Genomic DNA, 25,881 nt, shown 5'->3' with positions numbered 1-25,881 from the left:
TACCTGCATATAGTGAAAAGACACCTGGGAGCCTGAAATCTTGCTGGTTGATAGGGGATCGAATACTTGTCTGCTTAGTATTGTCTGCACAAACTGGCAGCAGCTTCTCGAAGATTACAGACAGGAATCTCTCCCAGCCCACTCTTGGAGATGCTGCCAGGGAGGGAACTTGGAACCTAGATGCTCTTCCCAGAGCAGCTCCATCCCTTAAGGTTAGGGTTGCCATGTCCCCCAGAATTTATAGTAGTCCCCAGATTTTGACTCCTCCCCCTGGCTGCTAAATTCCACCCAGATTTACACAGATTTCAAATGCACTGCCCGGATTGCCCAGATTTTACTCTGGATCCGATCACATGGGAGGGCAGAGAAGGAGGGGGAAGTATACAAATCTGTCAAATAAATAAATACATAAAATTCAAGTTGCCGCATATATTGCATAAAATGCAAAATAGGCCACCCTTTGCTATGCAGGGTCTGCCCTGGTTGCATTTGAATGGGAGACTACATGTGTGAGCACTCCACCCTTAGGGGATGGGAGAGATTCCTGCCTGTAGCCGTGGAGAAGCCACTGCCAGTCTGGGTAGACAATACTGAGCTAGATGGACCAAGGGCCTGACTCAGCAAATGGCAGCTTCCTATGTTCCAACCGGGTATCTGTAGTACTTTTTATTGAAAATTTTGCTTTTCCGTTCCAATTGTAAGCTGCACTGAGTTTTAGTGAAGAGTGGGTATATTTCCATTAAATAAACAAAGATAATAATAAAACTATCTTTTTAAAAATCTTATAGGAGGCCTGGTCAGAAGTGCTTGGCCCGTGGGAGTTAAACATTCCCTGGCAAAAGTCAGCCCACGCCAAGAGTTGAACGCTGCTTCGATGGCTTGCGTCCTAAACTGTGTCTGGAAATGCTCTCTGCCTGTTCTGTTAGAGTTCTTTATCCAGAGACCAACCTCTCGCAGACTGAGTGAGGTAAGCTGATTGAAAGAATGCCCTGCCGTTTGTCCAGCTTCCGGCAAGGAATTTCGGACCTTTGGGTCTCCTGGCAAAGGGAGAGAAGAGAATATTTGTGGGCACGATGCAGGCACAGTTGACTCGTAGAATATGCCGTATACTTTCCCAAGCAGCGCTGAGCAGCGTCCTTTGCAACTGGTGTGATTCACGTGCGCAGGCAGCATGTTAATTAATAGCCTGGAGAAATGAGGGCACAGGATAGTACAAAGAGTACTTTGGTGTAAAATATAACTACTCTTGTCTTGCTTAATAAATTATTTACTACAGTTATTTTTCTACAAACGATGTGCCTGCTTTTTAATTATTATTATTTTTTAAAGCAGAGACGATGTAGTTAAAATAAACTGTGTCTACTCGGGTTAAAATGCTGGCATACGCAGTTAATTCAGATACCCAATTCAGATATGAAGTTTTATAGTGTGAATAGATTGCTGGCAGAGTTAGTTGAGATGTCTTTTACATCTCTGTGCTGGCCTCTCTGGTTTTATGCCTTTCTGCAGATCAGTCTTGCTGAGGTGATATTTTGGGTAATCACTGCTATATAAACCGTCATAGGAGGAAAGCAAAGCTTAATAAATATCCCATCCTTCTGTAAGCAGTGACATGTGGCAGTTCTGTGAATCTGTGGGATGTGGCATAGCAAACAGAGAAGTCTTTCATACTCCCCTGCTTATGCTCAGCCACTCCTTGTTGCACTTGGAACTAGAGTAGGAGAGCAGGTCTTGTCGACTCCTGGCACCCACAGAGCCCTGTGGTTGTCTTTGGTAGAATACAGGAGGGGTTGACCATTGCCTCCTCCCACACAGCATGAGATCTTCCTAGATCGCTGCTGCCCGATATAGGTGTTTCCCATCATCTGGGAAACATACCAGTGAGGATTCGAACCAGCAACCTCTGGCTTGCTAGGCAAGTCATTTCCCCGCTGCGCCATTAGGTGACTCCTAGGTTTTGTGGTAGCCAGCATGAGCGGTCTCCTTTGCTAAGCAGGATCTGCCATGGTTTGCATTTGGATGGGTGCACTGTAAGGTATTGCCCCTTAGGAGATTAGCTCAGTGGTAAAGCATCTGCTTGGCATGCAGAAGGTCCTAGATTCACTCCCTGGCAGCATCTCTGGGTAGGGCTAGGCGAGACTCCTGCCTGAAACCTTGGAGAGCCACTGCCAGTCAGAGTAGACCATACTGAGCTAGATGGACCAACAGTCTGACTCAGTAGAAGGCAGCGTTCTGTGTTCCTGTGTTCCACACCAGTATGTTGCTGTTCATGGGAGAGAAAGGGTTCTCATATTTCCCTCTGTGAGCTCTTCTTCTGATCAAAATAAGAAAAGAAAAAACCCCTGCCAACTCAAAATGTTACAAGGAGACCCATTGCACTAATCTATAACAATGCCTATGGAAGTTAGAAACTCAACATCCATGAGCTTATGTGGTAGTAGCAGGCGATTCCTATGCTCGAATTAGCCCATGTGGTTATACCTTTTATTCCTCAAAGTTTAATAAACTAGGAGGAAATTGACTTCGGAGTAAGTTTATTGCCATTTTATTGTGTCGTTGACTCTCCATGTACTGCATAGAGACCAGAAAGAAATGGCTTGAGTTCTTCTGGCACCTTTTTTAATAGCGGGTGGTTGTTCAGAAGTCAGCAGGTGAAGCTTTTCATTGCAGTGGAGATCAACATTTTCATTTTCTAACGTCTGCTGCTCAGCTCCGTGACGGTCCTGTGTGGGTGTTTTTTTTTTATTATTCATTGGAAAATATAAAGTAGCGAAGGTGTACTCAGGAGCACATGCCAAGGAAATGCAATTGATTGACCACACCATATTGCGGGATGGCAGAGAGAGCCAAATTGTGTACTGCCTTGCTGTGTTTACCACAAAAAGGCGCTGGTGTTACCTGGCTGCCATAAAATGCAGATCAAAGTGGGAATCGGATAGAGGCGGAGTGAGAAAGTCAAAGGAAAGTCCGCGTCTCCATTTCCTCATGGGTGGTGGAAGGGACAGTAACTTCTCCTTACCTGACTTGGTGTTGTTTGTATCTTTGGTATTTCGGCACACGCATTCCATAAAAAGCACCTTCTTTCTGTTTACTCATACGTTATTTTATTTTATTTTAATTTTATTTTATTTTTACATTTTATATCCCGCTCTTCCTCCAAGGAGCCCAGAGCGGTGTACTACATACTTAGGTTTCTCCTCACAACAACCCTGTGAAGTAGGTTAGGCTGAGAGAGAAGTGACTGGCCCAGAGTCACCCAGCTAGTTTCATGGCTGAAGGGGGATTTGAACTCGGGTCTCCCCGGTCCTAGTCCAGCACTCTCACCACTACACCACGCTGGCTCTTTATTTTATTGGCTCATTGTTTCTGACGGTTGATTGTGGATTGTTAATTAACCATAATATTTAAAAGCACTTTCTTCCCCCCTTCCTTCTAAGTGAGGGAACCTCCTGTCACTCTGGATACTAGGCGTAAGAGCTGGACGTCTCTTAAGCTAGTTCCTACTACACACTACTATCCAAATATAGAAAAAAGGAAGAAGAGGCTGATCTTGGAAGGGAGGAGAGTTTCATGAGGAACACCCATATAGAGAAAAGCAAAGCTGGTAACGCTTGTTTTTCCAGTTAACATCCAAGGAATGGCAGGAGTTAAACAGCAATCTAAAACTTCTGGGTTTGGTTTTCTAACTGGCGGGGGGTGAATCTCTCTCCTTTCTGTTTTCTTTTGCAGCAGTCACTAAAGTGACTTTCTAGAATGACTTCCTGTCAGGCTGTACAAGAAGCTGCCGTCCGAAGGGTTGCTGTCTTTGGAGGAACTCACGGCAATGAGTTGTCGGGGGTATTTCTGGTCAAATACTGGCAGGAAGATGGAACTGAGATTCAAAGACCAGGGCTGGAGGCGAGGCCTTTCCTTGCGAATCCAAGAGCCGTGGAGAAATGTTGCCGGTATATCGACTGTGACCTGAATCGCGTGTTTGATGCTGCAAGTCTGGGGTAAGCTTAACTCCTGTGTGTGTTTGTGTGAGCACATATATGCACATGTGCACTGTGGAGGAGAGCTGGTCATGTGGCATGAGCATGAATTGCCCCTTTGCTAAGCAAGGTCTTCCCTGGTTTGCATTTGGATGGGTGACTGCATATGAGACAACTGCCTGCTGCAAGATATTTCCCGTAGGTTATAGGGGAAGCGCATCTGCTTGCATATAGAAAGTCCCACGTTCATTCCGAAGTCGGGCTGGGAAACACTGCTACCTGAACCCTTGGAGAAGCTGCTGCCAGTCAGTGTAGACAGTCCTGAGCTAAGTGGACCAAGGGTCAGATTCGGCATACAGCAGCTTCCCATGACCACTATTTTGAGGATGGGGCAATAGGTCATTGGTAGAACATCTAAATAAACCAAAGGGCTGACTCAATAGAAGGCAGCTTCCTATGTTCTCATGCACTCCTGTGAGCCTGAGCTGGACAAACCCCAGGAACAGTCAACATCTGGGCCGCCTTTGCCGGGGCAGATTAAGCTTTTTGCCGCCTGTAGACAAAAAGGATCTGCCGCTCTGGCTTGCGGGGGTCAGGGTGGGGCGGCACTCGTGGAGGTGAGGGGAGACCGAGATGGGGGAGGTGGCGGTGGTGGCAAGAGCTCCTTCCCTGGGCCCGCCTGCCACCCAAATGACAGGTTGAGCCATTTTTGGCCCAGTTTGAGGCTCTCTGTGCATGCGCCTGACCCCCCAAATTTGCCACCTCTTGGAATTTGCCACCGTAGGCAAGTGACTCTCTTGCCTATGCGTTAATCCTCCCCTGGCCTTTGCTGTACACACAGAGAAACAGTGTTTCGTGTACAACCTTTGTGTGCATTGGGTGGATTCCTTACAGGGTAAGCTTCCACATGTATTATTAAATTGCTGGCTGTGGTTTCTCTCCTTATCCCAACCATTTTGTGCAGCAGGATACGCAGAAACCTGTTTTCACATGTGGTCTGTGCCCCTGGAATGATTCGTGTATGTTTGCAAGAAACTTCCTTTTAACTTTGATCCCAAAAAAGAAGCGAGTTCCATGAACTCAAGGACTCTTTGGATCTGTGTTCCTCAGACAGCAGGCTGTGCCTACGCCACGCTGTTGAAACGGAGGAAAGTTTCCGAAACAGCTTGCCCTATGCCAGTGTTGTGTATGTCTCTATGTGTGCCATTCAAAGCAAAGCCACAAACTTGTTTGTGCGTGAGCACCACTCCTAAACCCAGTGTTAGGATCCTGACCTTTATCAATTAAACACCCTGCATATCTTTACAAGGCAGTCACAGAACGTTAGGAGGGAACAACTTTACTAAGAAAGGTGTATTAGATTTTTCATCCTTTAAGAAAGGGTAACTGCCTGCATAAAAGTTTAATGTGAATCTGTGCAGGGTTTGCTGTGCGTCTGCAAAATGAATGTACTGCTGGTAAAATGAGTTCCCAGCGTCGTTTTTCTGGTGTGTCCCGAAGTGAACTTTCTCTGCGATAGCTTTGTTGGACTGTTCTGAATGTCACTGCACAGGCAGCTTCAGTATATAGCCTTCAGTATTTAGCCAAAAGTAAAAATACAAATCTGTTTAAATATAGATCTCTCTGTGCAGTGTAAGGAGGACTTCAGCTGTTAATATACCATGTGACCTACATGCAAACAGTCCGGCATAGGGGAAGGCATGCAGAATCACCACTTAGTTAAGCAGTTTTATTAGGAACATAGGAAACTGCCATATACTGAGACAGACCATTGGTCTATCTAGCTCAGGATTGTCTACACAGACTGGCAGCGGCTTCTCCAAGGTTTCAGGCAGGAATCTTTCTCAGCCCTATCTTGGAGAAGCCAGGGAGGGAACCTGAAACCTCCTGCTCTTCCCAGAGTGGCTCCAGAGGGGAAGATCTTCCAGGGCTCACACTTCTAGTCTCCCATTCAAATGCAACCGGGGTGGACCCTGCTTAACTAAGGGGACAAGTCATGCTTGCTACCACAAGACCAGCTCTCTGTAGTGCTGTGTATTGTACTGTAGTGGCTAAACTTGTGGAGGAGAGCTGTCTTGCCGTAGAAGGCACGGATTTCCCCTTTGCTAAGCAGGGTCAGCCATGGTTTGCATTTGGATGGGTGACTAAATGCAAGCACTGTTATAAGATATTCCTCTTAGGGAACGGGGCTGCAGCTCTGTGGCAGAGCATCTGTTTTGCATTAAGGAGCTCCCCAGTTCACTCCCTGGCAGCATCTCCAGGGAGGGCTGGGAGAGACACCTGTCTGACACCTTGGAGAGCTGCTGCCAGTCAGTGTAGAGAATCCTGAGTTAGGGAGAGCAAGGGTCTGACTTGGTACAGTATAAGGGCAGCTGCTTATGTCCCTATGAAGGGAGGATTCACATTACTGCAGCTACCTGGAGAGCTGGTCTTGTGGGAGCAAGCATAACTTGTCCCCTTAGCTAAGCAGGGTCCGTCCTGGTTGCATAGGAATGGGAGACTGTATGTGTGAGCACTGTCAGAGATTCCCCTTAAGTAGGGTTGCCATATTCAAGCTCCCCAAATCCGGGTGGCCTAATTTGCATAGTAAGCAAATTATGCAGCAACTAATTTGCTATTGATTTATTTATTTGACAGCGTTGTATACTTTCCTCTGCTTCTCTTCCCTCCCATGTGATCAGTTCCAGAGTAAAATCCGGGCAATCTGGGTAGCGCATTTGAAATCCGTGTAAATCCGGATGGAATTTAGCAGCCGGGTGGAGGAGCCAAAATCCGGGGGCAACCATAAATTCTGGGGGACATGGCAACCCTAACCTTAAGGGATAGAGCTGCTCTGGGAAGAGCATCTAGGTTCCAAGTTCCTTTCCTGTCATCATCTCCAAGACAGGGCTGAGATAGATTCCTGCCTGCCGCCTTGGAGAAGCCGCTGCCAGTCTGCGAAGACAATACTGAGCTAGATGGAGGGTTTGGATAACTTCATGGAGGAGAGGTCTATCAACTGCTACTAGTCAGAGGGCCACCTCCAGCCTCAAAGGCAGGATGCCTCTGAGTACCAGTTGCAGGGGAGTAACAGCAGCAGAAGGGAGGACATGCCCTCAACTCCTGCTGTAGGCTTCCAATGGCATCTGGTGGGCCACTGTGTGGAACAGGATACTGGACTAGATGGGCCTTGGGCCTGATCCAGCAGGGCTGTTCTGATGTTCTTATGACAGACAAATGTAAAGTAGATTCTTCTAAAACTGAGCTGATCCTAGATCGTAATACAGAACTAATTTCTTAAACTGAAAACGCATGCAAAATGGTTTGATGATATTTCTGTACTTTTATCGGCAGCAAGGAAGGTAGTGAAGAAACCCCTTATGAAGTGAGAAGGGCGCAAGAAATAAACCGAATCTTTGGTCCAAAAGGTGGCCCCGAAGCCTATGATCTTATTTTTGACCTTCACAACACGACAGCTAATATGGGCGGCACCCTCATACTTGAAAACTCCAGGGATGACTTCATCATCCAGATGTGTCATTATATTAAGGTAAAAAGTTCTAACTCTTTATTTTTAATGGTGTGTATGTGTAAAACTGTACTCCTATACCAATTTTGTGAGGGCACATGTGAGAGAATTAATCTTTATTTATTTATACTCCTGCAAAGGTCTCTCTGTAGTGGAGAAGTTGTGAAAATTGGTGTATAACTAAGCTAAATATGGAAGAGAGGTAGAAAGAAATTGGCGGGGTGACTTTTTCAGTACAGGAGTTACATAAAAAAATAACCTAAATGAGACTTTAAGGAGAAAAACCTGAAAACTGCCCTAAAGGCAACTTGGTGCTTGAATGCTGCTACGTTAATTTTCTCTTTTTGGGGAATTAACATTTGAAATGATGTTCACTTACATTAGCATGCAGCAAAATTCAATAGAGCATGTCTGGTGCCATCTAAGAGAAAGGACACCAACCAATACAGCTTTGTACCTTTTCTAAAGATCTCTCCCCCTGCCCCCCATGTCAGATCCACACTGAATATGAAAGACAATGTATAAATAACTGCCGCATCAATGGCCCTTTGTTAGTTCACGTTTGCATAACAAGGACGGTCAACCCTATTCTCCACAGGCGGCTTTGGCCCCAGAGAGCTGTCCTGTCTTCCTCATTGAGCATCCTGACCTGAAATACGCAACCAGCCGGTCTGTTTCGAAACATCCAGTGGGTAAATGTTTTATTAATTTATTTGCCTTTATGAACGTGGTTGGCAAGGTCCAGTCCTCGGAGCTGAAGGATATGCAGTGGTGCCTCCCAAAGGTGCAAAGGCCTACATTGTGTGTCATTGGGTCACGCAGATTAGATGTTCCCAGAAAAACATCCTTCTGCTTCTAGCAGGCCAATCTGAGGGCCAGCTAGATGTGATATCAGTGGCTACTAGCCTGGATAGCTGATACTTCCCTCAGGATCAGAGGGGACATGATGCCCGGGGACACCAGTGGGAGGAACCGGATGCCCTCCCCCCCCACACTCTTGTGGGCTTCCCTGATGCCCCTGGTTGGTCACCATGTGAGGTTGGGCACTGGGCTTCGATGGGCCTTCATTCAGCCTGACCCAGCAGGGCTTTTATCCTCCCCGTTGGAGGCTTTACACAAAGGGCTTTAACTTCGAATCTCCTCTGGCATGGAGTGTGCCCATCCACATATTAGCTGTATTTCCCCCGAAGTCCCTGTGGGCTACCAGGGACCAGTACAGACAGCTGTTTCCCCTCGGATCAGGGCTTAACATTCTGGCTTAGCCCAAAGTGTGTCCGGCTTTTAAAAAATCCTCTAATTCCAGAGGATTTTGACGCGGGGGGGGGGGGACCCCGAGGTATCTGTTGTGCCCCACCGCTTCTCCTTTGATGTGTGGAGTGACCATACCAGTAATTCGGAGTTTTTCAAAACTCAGTGAAGGAGAGTTTACATAGGCTTTAGATATGCAGAATGGATGTAACCTGAGCCTTTTTGTCAGAGCTGGTTCCATTAGCCTGCAGTTTTCTTCATGACAGAGAGAAAGCAAAGCTCCGATTTCTGCTTTAAATTTCCCTCCCTGTCTCTTAAATCATTGTGTGTGTGTGTGTGTGTGTGTGTGTGTGTGTGTGTGTGTGTGTGTGTTGGGAGGGGGGCATGAGGTGATGAAGGCAGTCACTCACAAAGGCAAGGGTTAAGCGTTCTGCTCTTTGATCCAGCTTTTGGCAACCTGTCATGCCGTCTTCTGCTCCACTGTAGCTGTCAAACTAACAGCAACAAAAGGGTCTGTGGACGGTCCATCTAATCCCCCCGAATTAAACTGCCTCGAATCCGCTCCTAAGTGGACTGGAAGCAGATTCGCTCTTTGGATGCCCCAAGGCATAAAGCCATCTGTGAATCAAAATTGGCCCTGCTGGGGAAAATAAACTGGATCTATGTATCTGGCGCCCTGTGGGGAGAAAAGCAGCTTGGAAATGGAGACTTTTATCTAATAAAGAGCCCACAGAAGAAAAGTGGAGCCTTCCTGACTCCATTAAAGCTAAAAAATATTAACAAAGAGACGTTTCATGTGCTTCTTGAATCACATCTGGTTAATGCTCTGCTGTGCAGATGAAGACCATCTGCACTGGAACTTTTAAGAGCCAGTCTTTGGTAGTGAGCACGAATGGTCCCATTTGCTATACAGGGTCTGCCTTGGTTTGCATTTGGATGGGACACTACATGTGTACACTGTAAGCTATTCCCCTTAGGGGATGGGGCTGTAGCTCAGTAGAAGAGCTTCAGAAGGTCCCTAGTTCACTCCCTGGCAACATAGCTACCTATGGGACTGGGAGAGACTCCTGCCTGAAGTCTTGGAAAGCCACTGCCAGTCATACTCAGTAGACCATACTGAGCTAGATGAGCCAATGGCCTGATTCTAAGTGCAAGTCACTGTTCTAGGTGTGTGTCCTGAGGCAGGGTAATTCTTTTGTACAGTTCTGTTGGGAGTGATTGGACCAATGGTCCGACTTGGTATGAGGCATCTTCTGATGTTGCTATGAGTCACGCAGAGAAGCAACACCTCTGTAAAGTGACCAAGAAGATTGAGCAGCGAGAAGATGCAGAATGGCTTGGAATATTAGTGCCATGTATGGAGGAGAAGTTTGACTAACTGGCGCCCTCCAACAGTAGAAGGGCGTGATATTGACGGTTGTCATAAGGAGGAAAGACCCTGATATTCCTTTTCTTCCTTTGCAGGTGTGGAAGTCGGCCCTCAACCCCAGGGAGTCCTTAGAGCTGACATTTTGGACAGAATGAGGAAGATCATCAAACACGGCCTTGACTTCGTCCACCTTTTTAATACAGGTGCAGCATTTCTTGATCATTAAGCAAGCCCTTTGCTAAATTTGCTGGTGGAGGATAGTAAGTACTACATGCCTTAGCAGAATCTCCTTAATGCTAATGAATATTATTGAGCACGAGTTCCATACTGCCTCGTTGGTTTTATTTGTGGCTCAAGTGTTTTAAAAGCAATTCTTTTTTAAGGACTCGCACAATGTTGTGTTTGAAAAATTGCTGCATTGTTACTGTTTTCTAATTTTTTCCTTGCTGTGACACCCCTAGTTCTCTGCCCATAGCTTATCCTTCTTTCTGAAGGTATGATCTGATGGCATCTGATAACTGTCACTCCTAAACTTCATAAGATGCTGACAAAAGGGAGATTTTTATACACTGCGTCTTATGCAGAATATATTTCACGCATTGTATACAGTGATTGAGATCCCCGATTTTAGCTGTCCTGATAAAATTTAGTTCGGAGTTCATGCATCACTGAATAACTAGGCCATTGCTCCAACCTTCCAAACAGAGGCATTATAGGGAGAACCGTTTTCTTGTTACTAGATCTAATTACAGGATTAACTAATTCAATTAGTTAGCAACGCAATAGCTTCAAGCACAAACATTTTCATGTTTTTCTTTAGGCAGGGTGCTTTTTGACATATATGGAAACTTTTTTCCCCTAGGAAAAGGTTTCCCACCCTGTACCATTGAGGCTTACAAAATAATGGAGAAAGTTGATTACCCCAGAAACAAAAATAATGAGATTACGGCTGTTGTCCACCCTAATCTGCAGGTAAAAATTTATCTTTTTTTCTTCATATGCTATAGTTGCATAGATCTTGCCCTGGCTCTGAATAGCAGTAAGGCAGGGTATTGATGTTTGCAGGCTGAATACTCTTCTTTGCAAGAACTTTCTGATTCCCTTCAGGATGGGAGCACACACTTATTTTGTGCTCAGATCTTGCTCCCTGGATATGAGTGTTAAAAGCTATTCATACCCGTACAGTCTGGATGTAACCAGCACTGAGAGTGTCTTGCAGGCTTGTATGTATACATACACACACACACACACACACACACGCACGCACGCCACCGCACCCTTCCCCCACTCAAATTCCCTTCCCCCACTTCCCTTTTCGCTGTTAACTATGATGGATACATATTGGCTAGAACAGTGGATGCAAATGTGAATGCAAATGATCAGGATAGGCTGTAACAAAAACGTCGTGTGTTGTGCTGTTTCTGTCCCACAAGGATAAGGACTGGCAACCCCTCAGACCTGGCGACCCCATGTTTTTGACTCTAGAAGGGAAGACAATTCTGTATGAAGGGGACCACACAGTGTATCCAACCTTTGTTAATGAGGCTGCTTATTATGAGAAGAATCAAGCTTTCATCAAAACGGTAAAAGAAACATTAAGTGCAGAAGGCATCCGAGTCTGTGTCTCTCAGAGCTGAAAGATTTCTTCTCAATTAACTGTTAATGAAAGGGCCGAATCTGCTGTGTCTCGGCCCTTTCAAATTCTCTCTCTGGCCTCTGTAAGTCAGAATGGACAGAGCACACAATCCAGAACTCCTTTTTAATTGCAAGGAATATTGAGTATTAAGGAATATACTCTTAAGCACTCTTAAGCACCATCCACCCTTCCACCCACCCATCCACCCTTCGAACCTTTGTACCTTTGTCCCATTGTCCCTTTGTACAGTTGACCCATTGTACTATCCACCCTTCAATCCATCCACCTATCCACCCTTTGACCCTTCCACCCTTCCACCCATTGTACCTTTGTCTCGTTGTACCTTTGACTCTTTGTACCTTTGTCCCATCCACCCATTGCCCCTTTGTCTCTTTGTATCTTTGTCACTTTGTATCTTTGTAACTTTGACTCTTTGTATCTTTGTCACTTTGTACCTTTGACTCTTTGTACCTTTGTCTCTTTGTACCTTTGTCCCATCCACCCATTGCATCTTTGTCTCTTTGTAACTTTGACTCTTTGTACCTTTGTCCCATCCACCCATTGACCCATTGCATCTTTGTCTCTTTGTACCTTTGTCCCATTGCCCCTTTGTCTCTTTGTAACTTTGACTCTTTGTATCTTTGTACCTTTGTCCCATCCACCCATTGCATCTTTGTCTCTTTATAACTTTGTCTCTTTGTACCTTTGACTCTTTGTAACTTTGTCACTTTGTATTTTTGTCTCTTTGTAACTTTGTCACTTTGACTCTTTGTACCTTTGTCCCATCCACCCTTCCACCCATTGACCCATTGCATCTTTGACTCTTTGTCTCTTTGTAACTTTGTCTCTTTGTAACTTTGACTCTTTGTACCTTTGACTCTCTATAACTTTGTCTCTTTGTACCTTTGTCCCATCCACCCTTTGTCTCTTTGTAACTTTGTCTCTTTGTACCTTTGTCCCATCCACCCATTGCATCTTTGTCTCTTTGTACCTTTGTACCTTTGTCCCATCCACCCATTGCATCTTTGTCTCTTTATAACTTTGTCTCTTTGTACCTTTGACTCTTTGTAACTTTGTCACTTTGTATTTTTGTCTCTTTGTAACTTTGTCTCTTTGACTCTTTGTACCTTTGTCCCATCCACCCTTCCACCCATTGACCCATTGCATCTTTGACTCTTTGTCTCTTTGTAACTTTGTCTCTTTGTAACTTTGTCCCATCCACCCTTTGTCTCTTTGTAACTTTGTCTCTTTGTACCTTTGTCCCATCCACCCATTGCATCTTTGTCTCTTTGTACCTTTGTACCTTTGTCCCATCCACCCATTGCATCTTTGTCTCTTTATAACTTTGTCACTTTGTATCTTTGTAACTTTGTCTCTTCGTACCTTTGACTCTCTATAACTTTGTCTCTTTGTAACTTTGTCCCATCTACCCATTGCATCTTTGACTCTTTGTCACTTTGTATCTTTGTATCTTTGTATTTTTGTCTCTTTGTAACTTTGTCACTTTGTATTTTTGTCACTTTGTAACATTGCCCCATTGTATCTTTGACACTTTGTACCATTGCCCCATTGCCCCATTGCCCCTTTGTAACATTGCCCCTTTGTATCTTTGTAACAGTGCCCCATTGCCCCTTTGTATCTTTGTAACATTGCCCCATTGCCCCATTGTAACAGTGCCCCATTGCCCCTTTGTATCTTTGTAACAGTGCCCCATTGCCCCTTTGTATCTTTGTAACAGTGCCCCATTGCCCCATTGCCCCTTTGTATCTTTGTAACAGTGCCCCATTGCCCCATTGCCCCTTTGTATCTTTGTAACAGTGCCCCATTGCCCCTTTGTATCTTTGTAACAGTGCCCCATTGCCCCTTTGTATCTTTGTAACATTGCCCCATTGCCCCCTTGTATCTTTGTAACATTGCCCCATTGTATCTTTGATACTTTGTAACATTGCCCCCTTGTAACATTGCCACTTTGTATATTTGTCACTTTGTATTTTTGTCTCTTTGTAACTTTGTCCCATCCACCCATTGCCCCTTTGTCTCTCTGTATTTTTGTCTCTTTGTCACTTTGTATTTTTGTAACTTTGTCACTTTGTAACAGTGCCCCTTTGTATCTTTGTAACATTGCCCCTTTGTATCTTTGTAACATTGCCCCTTTGACTCTTTGTAACTTTGTCCCATCCACCCTTCCACCCATTGACCCATTGCATCTTTGTCTCTTTGTACCTATGTCCCATCCACCCTTCGACCCATTGTACTATCCACCGCTCCCAGGAGGGTTGACCTGACCACTTCCCCTTTCCACAGCACCACCAAAGGAGCCTGATTCCTCCTCTTGCTATGAGAAGAATCAAGCTTTCATCATAACGGTAAAAGAAACATTAAGTGCGGAAGGCATCCGAGTCTGTGTCTCTCAGAGCTGAAAGATTTCTTCTCAATTAACTGTTAATGAAAGGGCCAAATCTGCTGTGTCTCGGCCCTTTCAAATTCTCTCTCTAGCCACTGTAAGTCAGAATGGCCAGAACACACAATCCAGAACTTCTTTTGAATTGCAAGGAATATTGATTAAGCACTCTTAAGCACTTGAAGACAGTGTGCACTGTCAAAATTGCAAGTGTTATTAGAGGAGTGTGTTTTCTACAAAGATTAAATGCAAAAACTATATCTTAATTTTTTTTAATGACAAGGCAATACGTTTTGTATTTAAGTAGTTCCATACTAAACATCTGAAAAGTGAGATATTTTGTTGTCATTCCTGAAAAGGGAGAAAGAGTGAATTAAACCTCTTACCATGTTTTTCATTGTAGGTTTAAAAAAAATTTTGTACTAATCAGGGAATCTCTTTCTGCACTGATGGGGAAAGCTTCTCTTCTCAGAATTTCAACCTGTCACACACTTGTAAGTAGAATTTAGACAGCCTGTCAGAGACTTTAAAGTCTGGGATCTGCAAACAGACCAGGGTTCAGTGGTCCTTTCCTTGCTATTTAAGACTGTTATTTCTTTGTGACCAAACAGCACTCTTTATTGGTGCTGTGCTGTAATTCCAAGAACAAGGCAAGAGAATAAAAAGATCAGTGAGATACACGTTTTATCAAAAAGTACCCATTTTACTTCTCTGATTTGCAATAAATATTTTTGAAAAACATTGAATAGGACACTTGTTTAAACAGAAGTCATAATGTTCAGCATAACCATGGCACCACATAAATAGCATCTTTGTTCCTCAGCTGCAAGAGTCTTCAAAGGTTTTCTGGGCCATTGTTGCCCCAGTGTCGGTAACTGTAAACAAAATAATCTAAAGCACTTCTGGTTACCATACAAATGTCTCTTAAAACAACAGGTTAAAAACAACAATAAAACATTCAGTTGGAATCCATGAGGATTAAGGCACATTCTTCAAGAATGACTGAATAAATACATTCACAGAGTCAGAATATTTCCCTTTGTTTATATACATGAGATAAATCACATTGTTTTCTTTCACAGGCTAAGTTAGTTGCCTTTTAAGCACTCCCCTGGAAACAGGAGAAGAGGTAGCCATGGCTTCCTGTGGCCATCTCCTCTGCAGGCCTGTCATCTGCCACTCACACTTGCCCGGGCAAGCAGGTCTCTGTGTGCAGGATCAGGGGCAGGAGGAGAAACTGTTCCCAGAGTGGTCAGTGTTGAACACTTCATAGTGTGGCTTCACTTCACGTCTGAAATGTGTTTCCTTCTTATATAACTTCATTCTTCCTGAGGACACAGAAGGGTTAGGGCTATGCAGGTTGGCAAACGTAGCAAAGTGTTAAGAACGGCCTTAAAAACATTTAGACATGCGGTTTCCTTCAGCAAGGAAGCACCATAAGTGATTTGGGGGTGGGAGTTGGTTATAGTGACAGAAAAGGCACAGATTATTTCTAGTTGTCCAGTAGAATGAAGCACAGAAGTCGTGGTCAGGTTTCTTAACCACACGTTAAGAGACACCTCTTTAAAAGTAGTGATGATTCTCTTGATTGAAAGTGGGGAGCAACTGGCCCTATCCAGCCCCAGCACAAAATCCCTCGGGGGGGGGGGCTGTTCCTGGTACCCAACCTACGTATCTTTTTAGAGTGTGAGCCCTTTAGGAAAGTTCACTTTCGAACTATTGACTCTTCAAACTTTTGACCCAATGGGTCAATGGGGCATTGGGTCAATGGGGCATTGACTTGAAACTCTGCACAAAGAATTTAGCGGTCCTTGACTCCAAAAAGGTTGAGAAATACTGTTGTAGACCAACGTCTGCAGGAGGGCCACAGTTGAGCAGCCCTGGCTTAGACCGGTCACAAGGTTCAAACGCTACTGTTCTACTGTTGGGCTGGTCAAGTTCCAGTTCCCACTGATTAAGTTCTACTGTCCAAGGTCTTATGGATGCTTCCGAGAGGCCTCCGGTGGACCACTGTGTGAAACAGGATGCTGGAGTCGATAGATGTGGGCCTGATCCAGCAGCCAGGCTGTGCTTATGTTCCTTGGCCTGCCCTCGCAAAGTGGGGCTGTCTTCAGGACTCCTTCCTTCCTTCCTGCATCGGTTCCCCTGATCCTTCCGCTTTCTGGCAACAGCCAAATCCCTCCTCTGTGCTTGAGGACCACTGTGGCCCTGCTGGACAAAGAAGCTGGAGATCCTGGTTGCTGGTTGCTGCGGCAACAACAGCAGGCGGCACACATGCTCTCGAATCCCGTGCACAGCTTAAACGGAGGTTTCAGGCAAGTCCTCGATTTCTTCATATGTATTCAGAGTGATTTTGCTGTTACTTCTGGATGCATCCTGCATGCTGTTGTGATCTAAAAATAATAGTGAAAATACCATAAGTGTTGCTTAAACTTTTCTCATTAAAACTTAGATTTATTTATTTTTACTGCAAAAGAGAAAGGTGGAGCACCGCTAAGGGGACAAAAAAAATAGAGCGGACCCTCAGAGGCCTTGAGGTTGTCTTAACAGGCCAAATCTGTTTGGGATAAAAATCCTTTGTCAAGAGCACTTTCCCAATTCCATAAAGATGCTAAAACCAACCAACCAACCTCACTGTAACTCTATGCCCCCCCCCCCACAGCACACACACAAAATGTTCAAGGTGAGTGTGTGCGTTTGATCTCCAGTGCCTGCAACAGCTAATTAGAGTGTGCATAATACTCTTATGAATAAAAGGACCACAGCACTTTAAAAAAATTACTTAAAACTTGATGCTGTTAAATCAAGGGTACCTGTTGGGCCTGGATCTTCATTGATAAAGGCAACGTGGGTTTTCCATTCCGTCCATTTGACTTCATTAATCCTGGTTACAGAGTACAAAAATTCCATCACAATATGCTTTATCAACAAACATCAGAGGAACACAGTATTTGGCTTCTTAATCACCTCTTGGAATTCATCGGAACAATGCATGTTTTTAAGCAGCGCACAAAAATGATGTATGTTTGAAAGCCCACTGTATGGAGCTGTTTCACTTCTTAGACGTGAGAAACACGTGGCTGGAATTCGGCCTGTGGCCGGGGCCATGTCTGAATTTTTAAATAATCTTATACACGAAGATGGCTTGCTGATCATTTTAAAATGAACAGTCACAGCAGTGGTACAAGAGGGGGAAAGCACTTAAAATAGATATCCAGGGTAACAAGAGGCATTTCCTCTACATGTAGCAGTTCACATGAATGAGGCAACTGGGGAAAATCAGGGAGATAACCGCAGCTGTGTCCAATTGTCTCCACTCATGCACAGTTAACAAGGTGCTACGGCATCATCAATTGCTGGATGTTAATTACCTTAAACATAATCTCGTATCATTGTCAGCCACTTTGCACCATTCTCCCAGCTGGAATTTTCTCCTCAGGCACCGGGGTAAAAGCTTTTCTGTTTCCACAATGGTCCTTGCTCTCTAAGGGCAATGACAATAAGAGAAGGGTGATGTTACAGAGAGAGGCTTTCAAGAGTCTTCTCTCGGCCAGTGCTGGCCTCTGACTGATGGGCACGTCGGCACGGCTAATGTGAAGAAGGGCAGCTGTGAAAAACCAGGGCTTATGCCAAGAGTCCCCAGCCGGTCTAGAGGCACTCGTGACTTCAGAGTTTGCTCACCTGCCTTTCAGGGCTTCTAAAAAGAAAAATTCAGAACTGCACAATGGCAGAGGAGGGGAGTTTTGCGTGCGTAACGTAGACCTGTGCAGCCGGATAGTTCCGACAGACATATCAGACTCCCTGTAGCGGAACTACTGAAATGGATTCCACAAGCGATAGTCGGGAGACCCGACAGGCGGCAGTCTGACTAAATTCCCTCCTGAGTGCACATCTCCTTTGTGGCCTGGTCACATTCCGGGAGCTTCAGAAGCCTCCAAGGAGCAGGAGAAAATCCTCAGGGCTAAGATTGGATTGCACTATTGCGGAAGACTGTTTTATTTATTGCTGGTGAGGGGCCTAGCGGTGGAGCCTGCGGGCAGCGTCTTTGGCAGGGGGAGGAGAAATGGGCCCACCTGCTCAGGATCTGCATTCCAGGAGTCTGGACTATGCCCCTGACTTTTCTCATTGCGATCAGTCGCTTTTTATGTCCTCAGAGACAGGGTTGCAAAGCTGCTGTTGCACTACAACTCCCATCATCCCTACTGGCCACTGGGGCTGGAGATGATGGGAGCTGGAGGGCTGAAGTTGTGCGGCCCTGATGTGACACACAAGACAATAGGCTTGCATGGCTTGGATTTCTGAACTGCACTCATGTTCCTTCAGAGCTGCCCTGCTTTGTAATTCTGGAGCTGCCCTTTTGTGTGTCTGCTTGCACGTTGAAACAAATCCCTGCTGCCCATCACCACCACCCAAAATGCTAGAAAAGAGCCACCACACAAACCTGTAGCCTCCAGATGTGCTCGCTCTCTTTGGAGATGTCCTCCACCGTCTCTCCCATCAACGCGATCAACATGTTGAGGAGGAGGACGAAGGTGAGGACCACGTAGGAGATGAGGAGGAGAAGGTACAGCACCGGGTATTTTGCGTTCTTGTTGATCTCCAGGTCTCCCAGGCCCAAGGTGAGCTTGAAGAGCTCAATCTCCACATACCCTAGAATGGTATAGTTGCTGCACATACTGTCCTCAGGACAGGATTCAATCAAGGCAGCAAGAGCTGTGTTCAACGAGAGAGAGAAAGAGAGACACAGATTTCAGTCTAATATTGCACATTTGCAGAACATCCTTTATCTCGGTGGTTTTCCAAGACGATTCTGAGGAATCTTGGTTTCCCTGGAAGCTGATTACAGCTTCCTTTCTAAGCCCCAAAATGGTGGACAAGTCCTCCTAAAGGACACCATGTTCAACCTACCCACAGCCAGCATCCGGGGACAGCTGCTGAAGGCCCAGGGTTGGGCCTGCAAGCAGTGATGATGGAGCCATTCCTTCAGGACCCACCCAGACAAGAGGGTTTCTGTGGATAGCAGTTAACCAATGACTTCCTGAAGCTGGCTCTGGCCTCATCTTACCCGTCTTACCCTACAATATGCCGCTACGGGGAAGCTTGGGTGCATTTACCCCATATGGACTATGGCAGGTGGGTCAGTGTGTGGATGGGATTCCCTAAAGGGAGACAGCTGTTCTTGCATAGCAACAGATATCAAAGTGGATCTTTGTACAAATTATAGTGCCCACTAATCCAATTCTGCGAGAGCTTCCTCCGCATCGTCTTTAAAGCCGAGACGAACCGCAGAAAGACACCTACAACCTCTCCCAGAAATATCTTTTCCCTTTCAGGTTTTGTTTTGAACATCCGGTCTGAAGAAGGGTGGGTTGCGTTTGGCGTGGTGGGCCAGTCCTACTGTAGCGAATCTTAGAGGGTGCCTCCTGACTATGATAAAATGTTTTCACAACAATCCCAGCACTTCTGTGAAGAAAGGCTAAGGCATGCTTACCTACGCCGAATCCGAGAAGAAATACGAGATAGACAACTAAGAACTTGATCACATCATGCAAGATGACCTATGGAAGAAGAGACAAAGTGGTTGTAGTGCCGATGCTCCAACCACGTCCTATTGGCAGGGTGATAACTCTGCCTACATCCTAACCCTGCCCTCTGGAGCAAGCAAGGACAAGTCCACTTCTCCTTCTATGGGGCAGCCCTTCAGAGATTGGAAGGCAGCTCTTATATCTCCCCCTAGCCTTCCCGTCTCCAGGCTAACCGTGTGCAGCTCCTTCACAGGATTTGGTCTCCAGGCCCCTTCCCATCTTGGCTGCCCTCTTCTGAACCATTTCTCAAGCTGTGGGAGAGACCAGAGCTGAACGACTTTGGCCCTCCTGCAGATGCTGGACAGCAGCTCCCAACATCCCCGTGAACCAATATGGCTGGGCAGGAGGAGAGCTGGTCTGGTGGCCGCAAGCACAATCTGCCCCCTTGAGAGACAGAATTGCGAACACTGTAAGGTATTCCCCTTAGGAGATAATGGGGCCACTCTGGGAAGAGCATCCAGGTTCCAAAATCCCTCCCTGGCAGCATCTTCAATGAGATAGGGCTGGGAGAGAGACTCCTGCCTGCAACCTTGGAGAAGCTGCTGCCAGTCTGGGTAGTCAACACTGAGCTAGATGGACCAAGAGTCTGACTCCGTATATGGCAGCTGCCTAGGTTCTTAGGGGATGACGTCATGGGAGCTGGAGTCCAAAATGCAGCACTGTGCTGCTGGATGCATTCCAGGGGACTGGCCTTCCACCGGCCTGGCAGTTTTGAGGGCGGCAGTCAAGACCACAGTCAGTGGCACTCAAGAGGGCATACTTGCCTGTTGAATCATCACGCTGTAGATTCCCATCGACTGCAGCCCCCTGGTGAAATACAGCATGTTGGTCCACCCCAGGGACATGGCTAGGACAAGACAGGGCAGATGCTCTTTGTAGGAAAACAGGTACAGGCAGACGGAGAAGATCACCAGCGCTGCTTGGATGAAACTGTAAAGCAGGACACAGAAGTGATCGTGTGAGCAGGCCGCTAGAACTCTGGCGCCTAGGAAGCTGCCTCCTACTGAGTCAGACCCTTGGTCCATCTAGGCCTGTATCGTCTACACTGACCTCCAAAGTTGGAGGCAGGGGTCCTTATCTTGGCGATGCTGCCAGGGAGGGTCAACAACAAGATAAACACAATTCAATACCAACAGACTATGGCCAATGGTTTAAAAAGCGTGAGGGAGAGCTCATTGGCCAAAAGCCTGAATAAAAACTGACAATGGGGGTTGGAGCCCTCCAACAGCTGGAGAGCCACATATTACTGCCTTATCCTGTTAGAGGGTTGGACTAGGACTGGCGAGACCCGAGTTCAAGTCCCCGTTCGGCCATGAAACTCGTTGGGTGACTCTGGGCCAGTCCCTTCTCTCTCTCTCTCTCAGCCTAAGCCAACTCTTTCACCAGAATGAACACTCCACTGCACGTTTCTATACTGCATAATGAAGAGGGGGTGGGAAGTCTGTGTTGCAAAGAGAGGCTAGTACAAGTAGAAACAATAACGAAGTGGCCAAAAAAAGCAGATGCTATGTATTTTATAGCTCAGAGAATCCTTCCCTCGGGTGTCAAAAAATGCACCTGGCCTTCAATCACACGGATACTGGTATTTCTAGCTTGCATTCAGAGTCAGATTCTTATTGCAGGACTGTCCTCATCTGGACTTACAATGCAAAATGGTACCAGGCATCGGACAGGATTGATTGAAGATCGGAAGGTCTGAGCAGGAAAATGGCAACGCTCTGTGGGCAGAAATATCCAGAACAGAGAGAGAAAGACAAATCTCATAACTGTGCACTGTAATAGTAGGCTGCTATCAGTTTTGCAGCAAGTTTTATTTATTATGTTTAGATACGACTTCTCTAAAGAGACACCAAGTTGAAGATAGTTCCTCCTGGAGAGAATCTATCTCCGTGGTCCTTACGAGTCAACACCGACCTGATGGCACTTAATCAATCAATCAATCAGTCCCTAAAGAGACACTCCTACCAAGCGTTTTACGATCAGATGGAACACAACACATGATGACCTCTTTTGATCAGTACACTCAATCACAACCCCTCCACAAGAACAACTACATATGCTAAAGTCTCGAATCTATATAAATAAAAGTTGACTGTGTGTCTGTCCCCTTTATTTATTTATATACCTATTTCTTAGATGCATTTAATATACCGCCCACTCCAAAGACTCCCGGCGGTGTACAATGACATGTAAATAAGGTGACATTAAAAATCACAATCAAAAATTACATTGAAAATTGCAAACTAAAATCGATAATGGAAAGGAAATAGAGTAAACGACAGGGCTATATATTCGCACACCCTTTGAGTTATCGGGACCAAACTTGGCAAGGAGACTTATGAGGATGCTACAAATATCATTGTGTATCCAGGGACCCTGACAACGCCCCCCCCCCGCATGGACAGATATACAGTGGGTAGAGCCACAGAAGCCTGAGCAATGGTACACTGTGCTGGTATTATAATACAGCTCCTCTGAAAGTGGAAGCAGAGGTTATGGAAGAGGGAGGTGGCTGACGAGATTCAGAGCCCTGAACCATTCACTGGGGGCTGTTCTTAGGTTCTTATAAAAAGGAAAAAGCAAGGACGCACACAAGGGAGAGGCAAATTTGCTCTCCAGGGGCAAACACAGCCACTTTTGGGAAGGGCTTTTCTGCAGGAAGGCAGCACAGAGAGACAGTGTTCTCCCTCTCCCCACATGCTACAGGCTGCTGCCGTTTGACTAACGATGGCTTTACTTACAGACAGACAAGTAGCGCATGAGTAAAGAGCATGTGTTGGCACCAGGAAGCAAATCCACGGGCTCACATCAGAGCCCCAGAAGGCACAACTCTCTGGGTGCTCTCTTTTGCTTGCAAAACAAAAAACAAAAAACCCAGCAGTGTGCTCTGATTTGGACTCTCACCTCTTTTATGGCGATAAATATGGCCCCCAGCATCACGGTCACTTGGCCCGTCAAATGCAGCCAGCTCAGGTCATCTGTGGAAGCTAAAGGGAAGGGTGGAGGCTGGAAACACAAAAGAACCAGAGAGGATGGTTACCTAGGAACATCGGAAGCTGCCGACTGCTGAGTCTGGTCTACCTGGCTCAGTGCTGTCCACACTGACTGGCAGCTGCACAGGGTTGCCATATTCTGGCTTTCCAAATCCGAGTGCCTAATTTGCAGGTTATGTAAATCAGCTTGAAAATAATCTTTGAGCAGAAGAGTGACTGCAGGTTTTGCTCCAGAACTCTGCTTTTACAAGGGCTAGAGCTTAGCTTTCTTTTCTTTTCTTTAAAATGAAATCTGAAATCTGGGTGGGCTAAGCAATCTGGGTGAGATGCTTAAAATCCAGATGAAACCCAGAATTTCAGGGAGGCATGTCAGGCAGCGGCTCTCCCAAGTTTTCAGGCAGGAGTCTTTCCCAGTCCACTGAGCTCTGAATGCTCCTGATGAACGTAGGAAGCTGCCTGCTACTGACCCTTGCTCTATCCAGCAAGCTCAGTGTGGAGCTTTCCCCCACAACTGCATAAGCAGCCAACGGAGCCCTCCTCATCCCCGATCTGTGAACACCTCCCAAGAAAAAATGTTACAGAGGGAAGAGAAAATGAAAATGAATGGAAGACTTGAGAGAAAGAGGCAGAGAGGGAGGATAAGAAAATAAGAGGAGGGAGGAGGAAGGGGCCTTGCAAAGAAGAGATGAGCTTATCTCCCTTCTTGAACCACAGGGTGCTTTCCAGATTACACACTTCAACAGGGGCAAATGCTTTGGCTTGGCAGGGTCGTATTGAACACAATCCCCAGAATCTCAAAACTCCTACAATGGGAGAACACAGCTACATTTTTTGTGATGCCCATGCAAACATCGTCGCATGATATCGCAAAGACAAAGTCCGAAAGGCGGCATCGGAAATGTGAACGGCCCCTTGCTGCCAGCGCAGGGACTGCGGTGTCACAACACAGGAAGTACGGAAGCACACTGAGCAGATCCGTAGTGACACTGTTGTAGGGGTTGGATCTGGAAAGTGCCCAGTTGAGAACGGAGACTTTCCCCTCCTCCTGTTTCTACGACTCTGTTCCTCATTAAACCCCCAGCTGCACAAAAACCGAGTTTCCACTGCACAGAGATTTTCCACGCTGCACAGCACGTGTCCAGCGGCACATTAGAATAAATCCTGCCCACTGACTGGCAGCAGCTCGCCAGGGGTTGGACCTGGGATCTTTGGCCATTCCAGGTGAGGAAAAGAGCCAACAGGTGCCAAACTGGGGAGTGTTAGCTATGGCTGGAGGGCACCATCCCTCAAAAGCTCCGGGTTGAGGTGCTAGCTAATCTGCAGTCAAAGGTTTCTGCTTTTGGGGAAGCCGCCAGGCGGGGCCTAGGAACTCTGCTTACCTTCTCGGCGTGAGGCCTGTAGTAGGAGACCGACGTCAAGATGGCGTTGTACACAAAGTATAAGCAACAGGACAGAAAGAAGACATGTTGGGCGAATCGCTTCCACTTCATCCGCAGGAGGGAGTGCAGAGGCTCCAAAGCCAACATTTCATGGCGGTTCTGCGGGAGAGAACATCCGGTCAACAGGTCTGAGCTGCGGCCAGTGGGAAGTGAGGTGGCGTTTGGGAGCAGAGGATTTATTTGTCATATTTATGGAACACCCGATATGTGCATCCCTAGACAGTGTGCACAATTGAAAATACAGCAAAAGTTAAAAAAAAAAAAAAACAGTTCACAATTAATTTTAACGAAAAGTCCAGGGGTGGGGAGGTGCACCTTGAGTCTCTTTTAAAAAGCAGCCAGAGATGGAGAAGCTCTTATTTTGACAGGGAGTGCATTCCGGAGCCCCGGGGCAGCCACAGAGAAGGCCAGCCCAGAGTTGCCACCAGAGCAGCCGGTGGCAACCGTAGCAAGAGCACTCGTACCAGGCGGGAGGGTTCATAACAAAGAAGGCACTCTCTTAAGTACCCTGGGCCCAAGCTCTTCAGGGCTCTATAACAGGGATTCTCAACCTTGGGTCTCCAGATGTTATTGGACTTCAGTTCCCATAATCTCCAGTCCCAATAGCCTCTAGTTGGGGATTATGGGAGTTGAAGTCCAACAACATCTGGGGACCCAAGGTTGAGAATCCCTGCTCTAAAAGGTAATAACCACTGTTCACTCTAATGGATTCCCAGTTGATGTTCACAACAACTCCCAGCATCCCTGGCTGCAGTGGCCTTTGGCTGGGAATGATGGGAGGTGTAGCCCACAAGATCTGGGGATCCCTGTGAGAGAAAACACTGGTAATAACCAGCACTTTGTATTTTGCTTGGAAACATTCCGGCTGCCAATGCAGTCCTTTTAAAATCGGTGTCAAATGGTCTCACTGGGTTGTCCTACAGCAGCCCCACATAGAGGGCATTGCAGTAGTCACCAGCACATTTATTTATTTGATTGATTGATTGATTGATTTCTCTTCCAAAAATGGCTCAGGGCAGTTTACACAGAGAAATGATAAACAAACATCTGCCCTGGCTTGCATTTGAATGGGAGACTCCATGCGTGAACACTGGAAGATATTCCCCTTCCCTGATGGGGCCGCTCTGGGAAGAGGACCTGCCTGCTTGCATGCAGAGGGTTCCAAGTTCCCTCCCTGGCAGCATCTCCAAGATAGGGCAGAGAGAGACTCCTGCCTGCAACCCTGGAGAAGCCACTGCCAGCCAGTGTAGACAATACTGAGCTACATAGGAAGCTGCCTTGTATTCAGTCAGACCACTGGTCCATCTAGTTCAGTATTGTTTACCTACCCAGACTGGCAGCCCTACCTGGAGATGCTGCCAGGGATTGAACCTGGGGCCTTTTTCATGCAAAGTAGATGCTCTTCCTCTTCCCCTGAGGGGAAGACCTCACAGCACCCACAGGTAGTCACTCATCCAAATGCAAACAAAGACAGACCCTTTTAAAAAAATGCATTTTATATCCTGCTTTTCCTCCAAGGAGCCCAGAGCGGTGTACTACATACTTAAGCTCAGCAGAGGGGACAGTTCATGCTCGCTACCCCAGGACCAGCCCTCCTCCCTTTTGAAAAGCTGAAAGAGCCGTCATCTGATCGAAGAAACCTGAGCTGATCAACCACATGAGCGGTTATTTGCCCTGTGGTGCTACGTTGATGGGCCTGAAAGCCAACCAAGAGAGACTGTGATGGGTAGA

The 25,881-nt window shown here is 46.3% G+C and overlaps 2 protein-coding genes across 17 annotated transcripts in view; one reads left to right on the top strand and one right to left on the bottom strand.

Annotated features, from left to right (window-relative positions):
* ASPA (aspartoacylase) overlaps positions 1-21,766 on the top strand; it is a 41,708-nt gene extending 19,942 nt beyond the window's left edge. For 7 of the 16 annotated variants that reach the window (XM_053274748.1, XM_053274750.1, XM_053274752.1 and 4 more), the window contains 8 exons: positions 789-967; positions 3,730-3,992; positions 7,305-7,500; positions 8,078-8,171; positions 10,192-10,299; positions 10,959-11,068; positions 11,530-11,679; positions 14,037-14,525. In XM_053274748.1, the coding sequence (XP_053130723.1) occupies positions 3,754-3,992; positions 7,305-7,500; positions 8,078-8,171; positions 10,192-10,299; positions 10,959-11,068; positions 11,530-11,679; positions 14,037-14,096 (957 nt within the window). In that variant the 5' untranslated portion in view covers positions 789-967; positions 3,730-3,753 and the 3' untranslated portion in view covers positions 14,097-14,525. The other 9 variants (XR_008311771.1, XM_053274751.1, XR_008311770.1 and 6 more) reach the window with 9 other exon arrangements.
* The window catches only part of TRPV3 (transient receptor potential cation channel subfamily V member 3), a 32,792-nt gene continuing 21,726 nt past the window's right edge, over positions 14,816-25,881 (bottom strand). Inside the window, exons 11-19 of the mRNA XM_053274764.1 lie at positions 24,091-24,249; positions 22,623-22,724; positions 21,363-21,436; positions 20,483-20,648; positions 19,625-19,691; positions 18,575-18,846; positions 17,505-17,617; positions 16,947-17,017; positions 14,816-16,526 (exon numbers count right to left, since the gene is read on the bottom strand). Of these exons, the coding sequence (XP_053130739.1) occupies positions 16,432-16,526; positions 16,947-17,017; positions 17,505-17,617; positions 18,575-18,846; positions 19,625-19,691; positions 20,483-20,648; positions 21,363-21,436; positions 22,623-22,724; positions 24,091-24,249 (1,119 nt within the window). The 3' untranslated portion in view covers positions 14,816-16,431. The remainder of the gene's footprint in view (positions 16,527-16,946; positions 17,018-17,504; positions 17,618-18,574; positions 18,847-19,624; positions 19,692-20,482; positions 20,649-21,362; positions 21,437-22,622; positions 22,725-24,090; positions 24,250-25,881) is intronic.

Source organism: Hemicordylus capensis, chromosome 12 (genome assembly GCF_027244095.1).
Source record: "Hemicordylus capensis ecotype Gifberg chromosome 12, rHemCap1.1.pri, whole genome shotgun sequence".
NCBI lineage: Eukaryota > Metazoa > Chordata > Lepidosauria > Squamata > Cordylidae > Hemicordylus > Hemicordylus capensis.
Note: the sequence above shows the minus strand (reverse complement) of the source record. Positions and strands in the feature narration are given on the sequence as shown.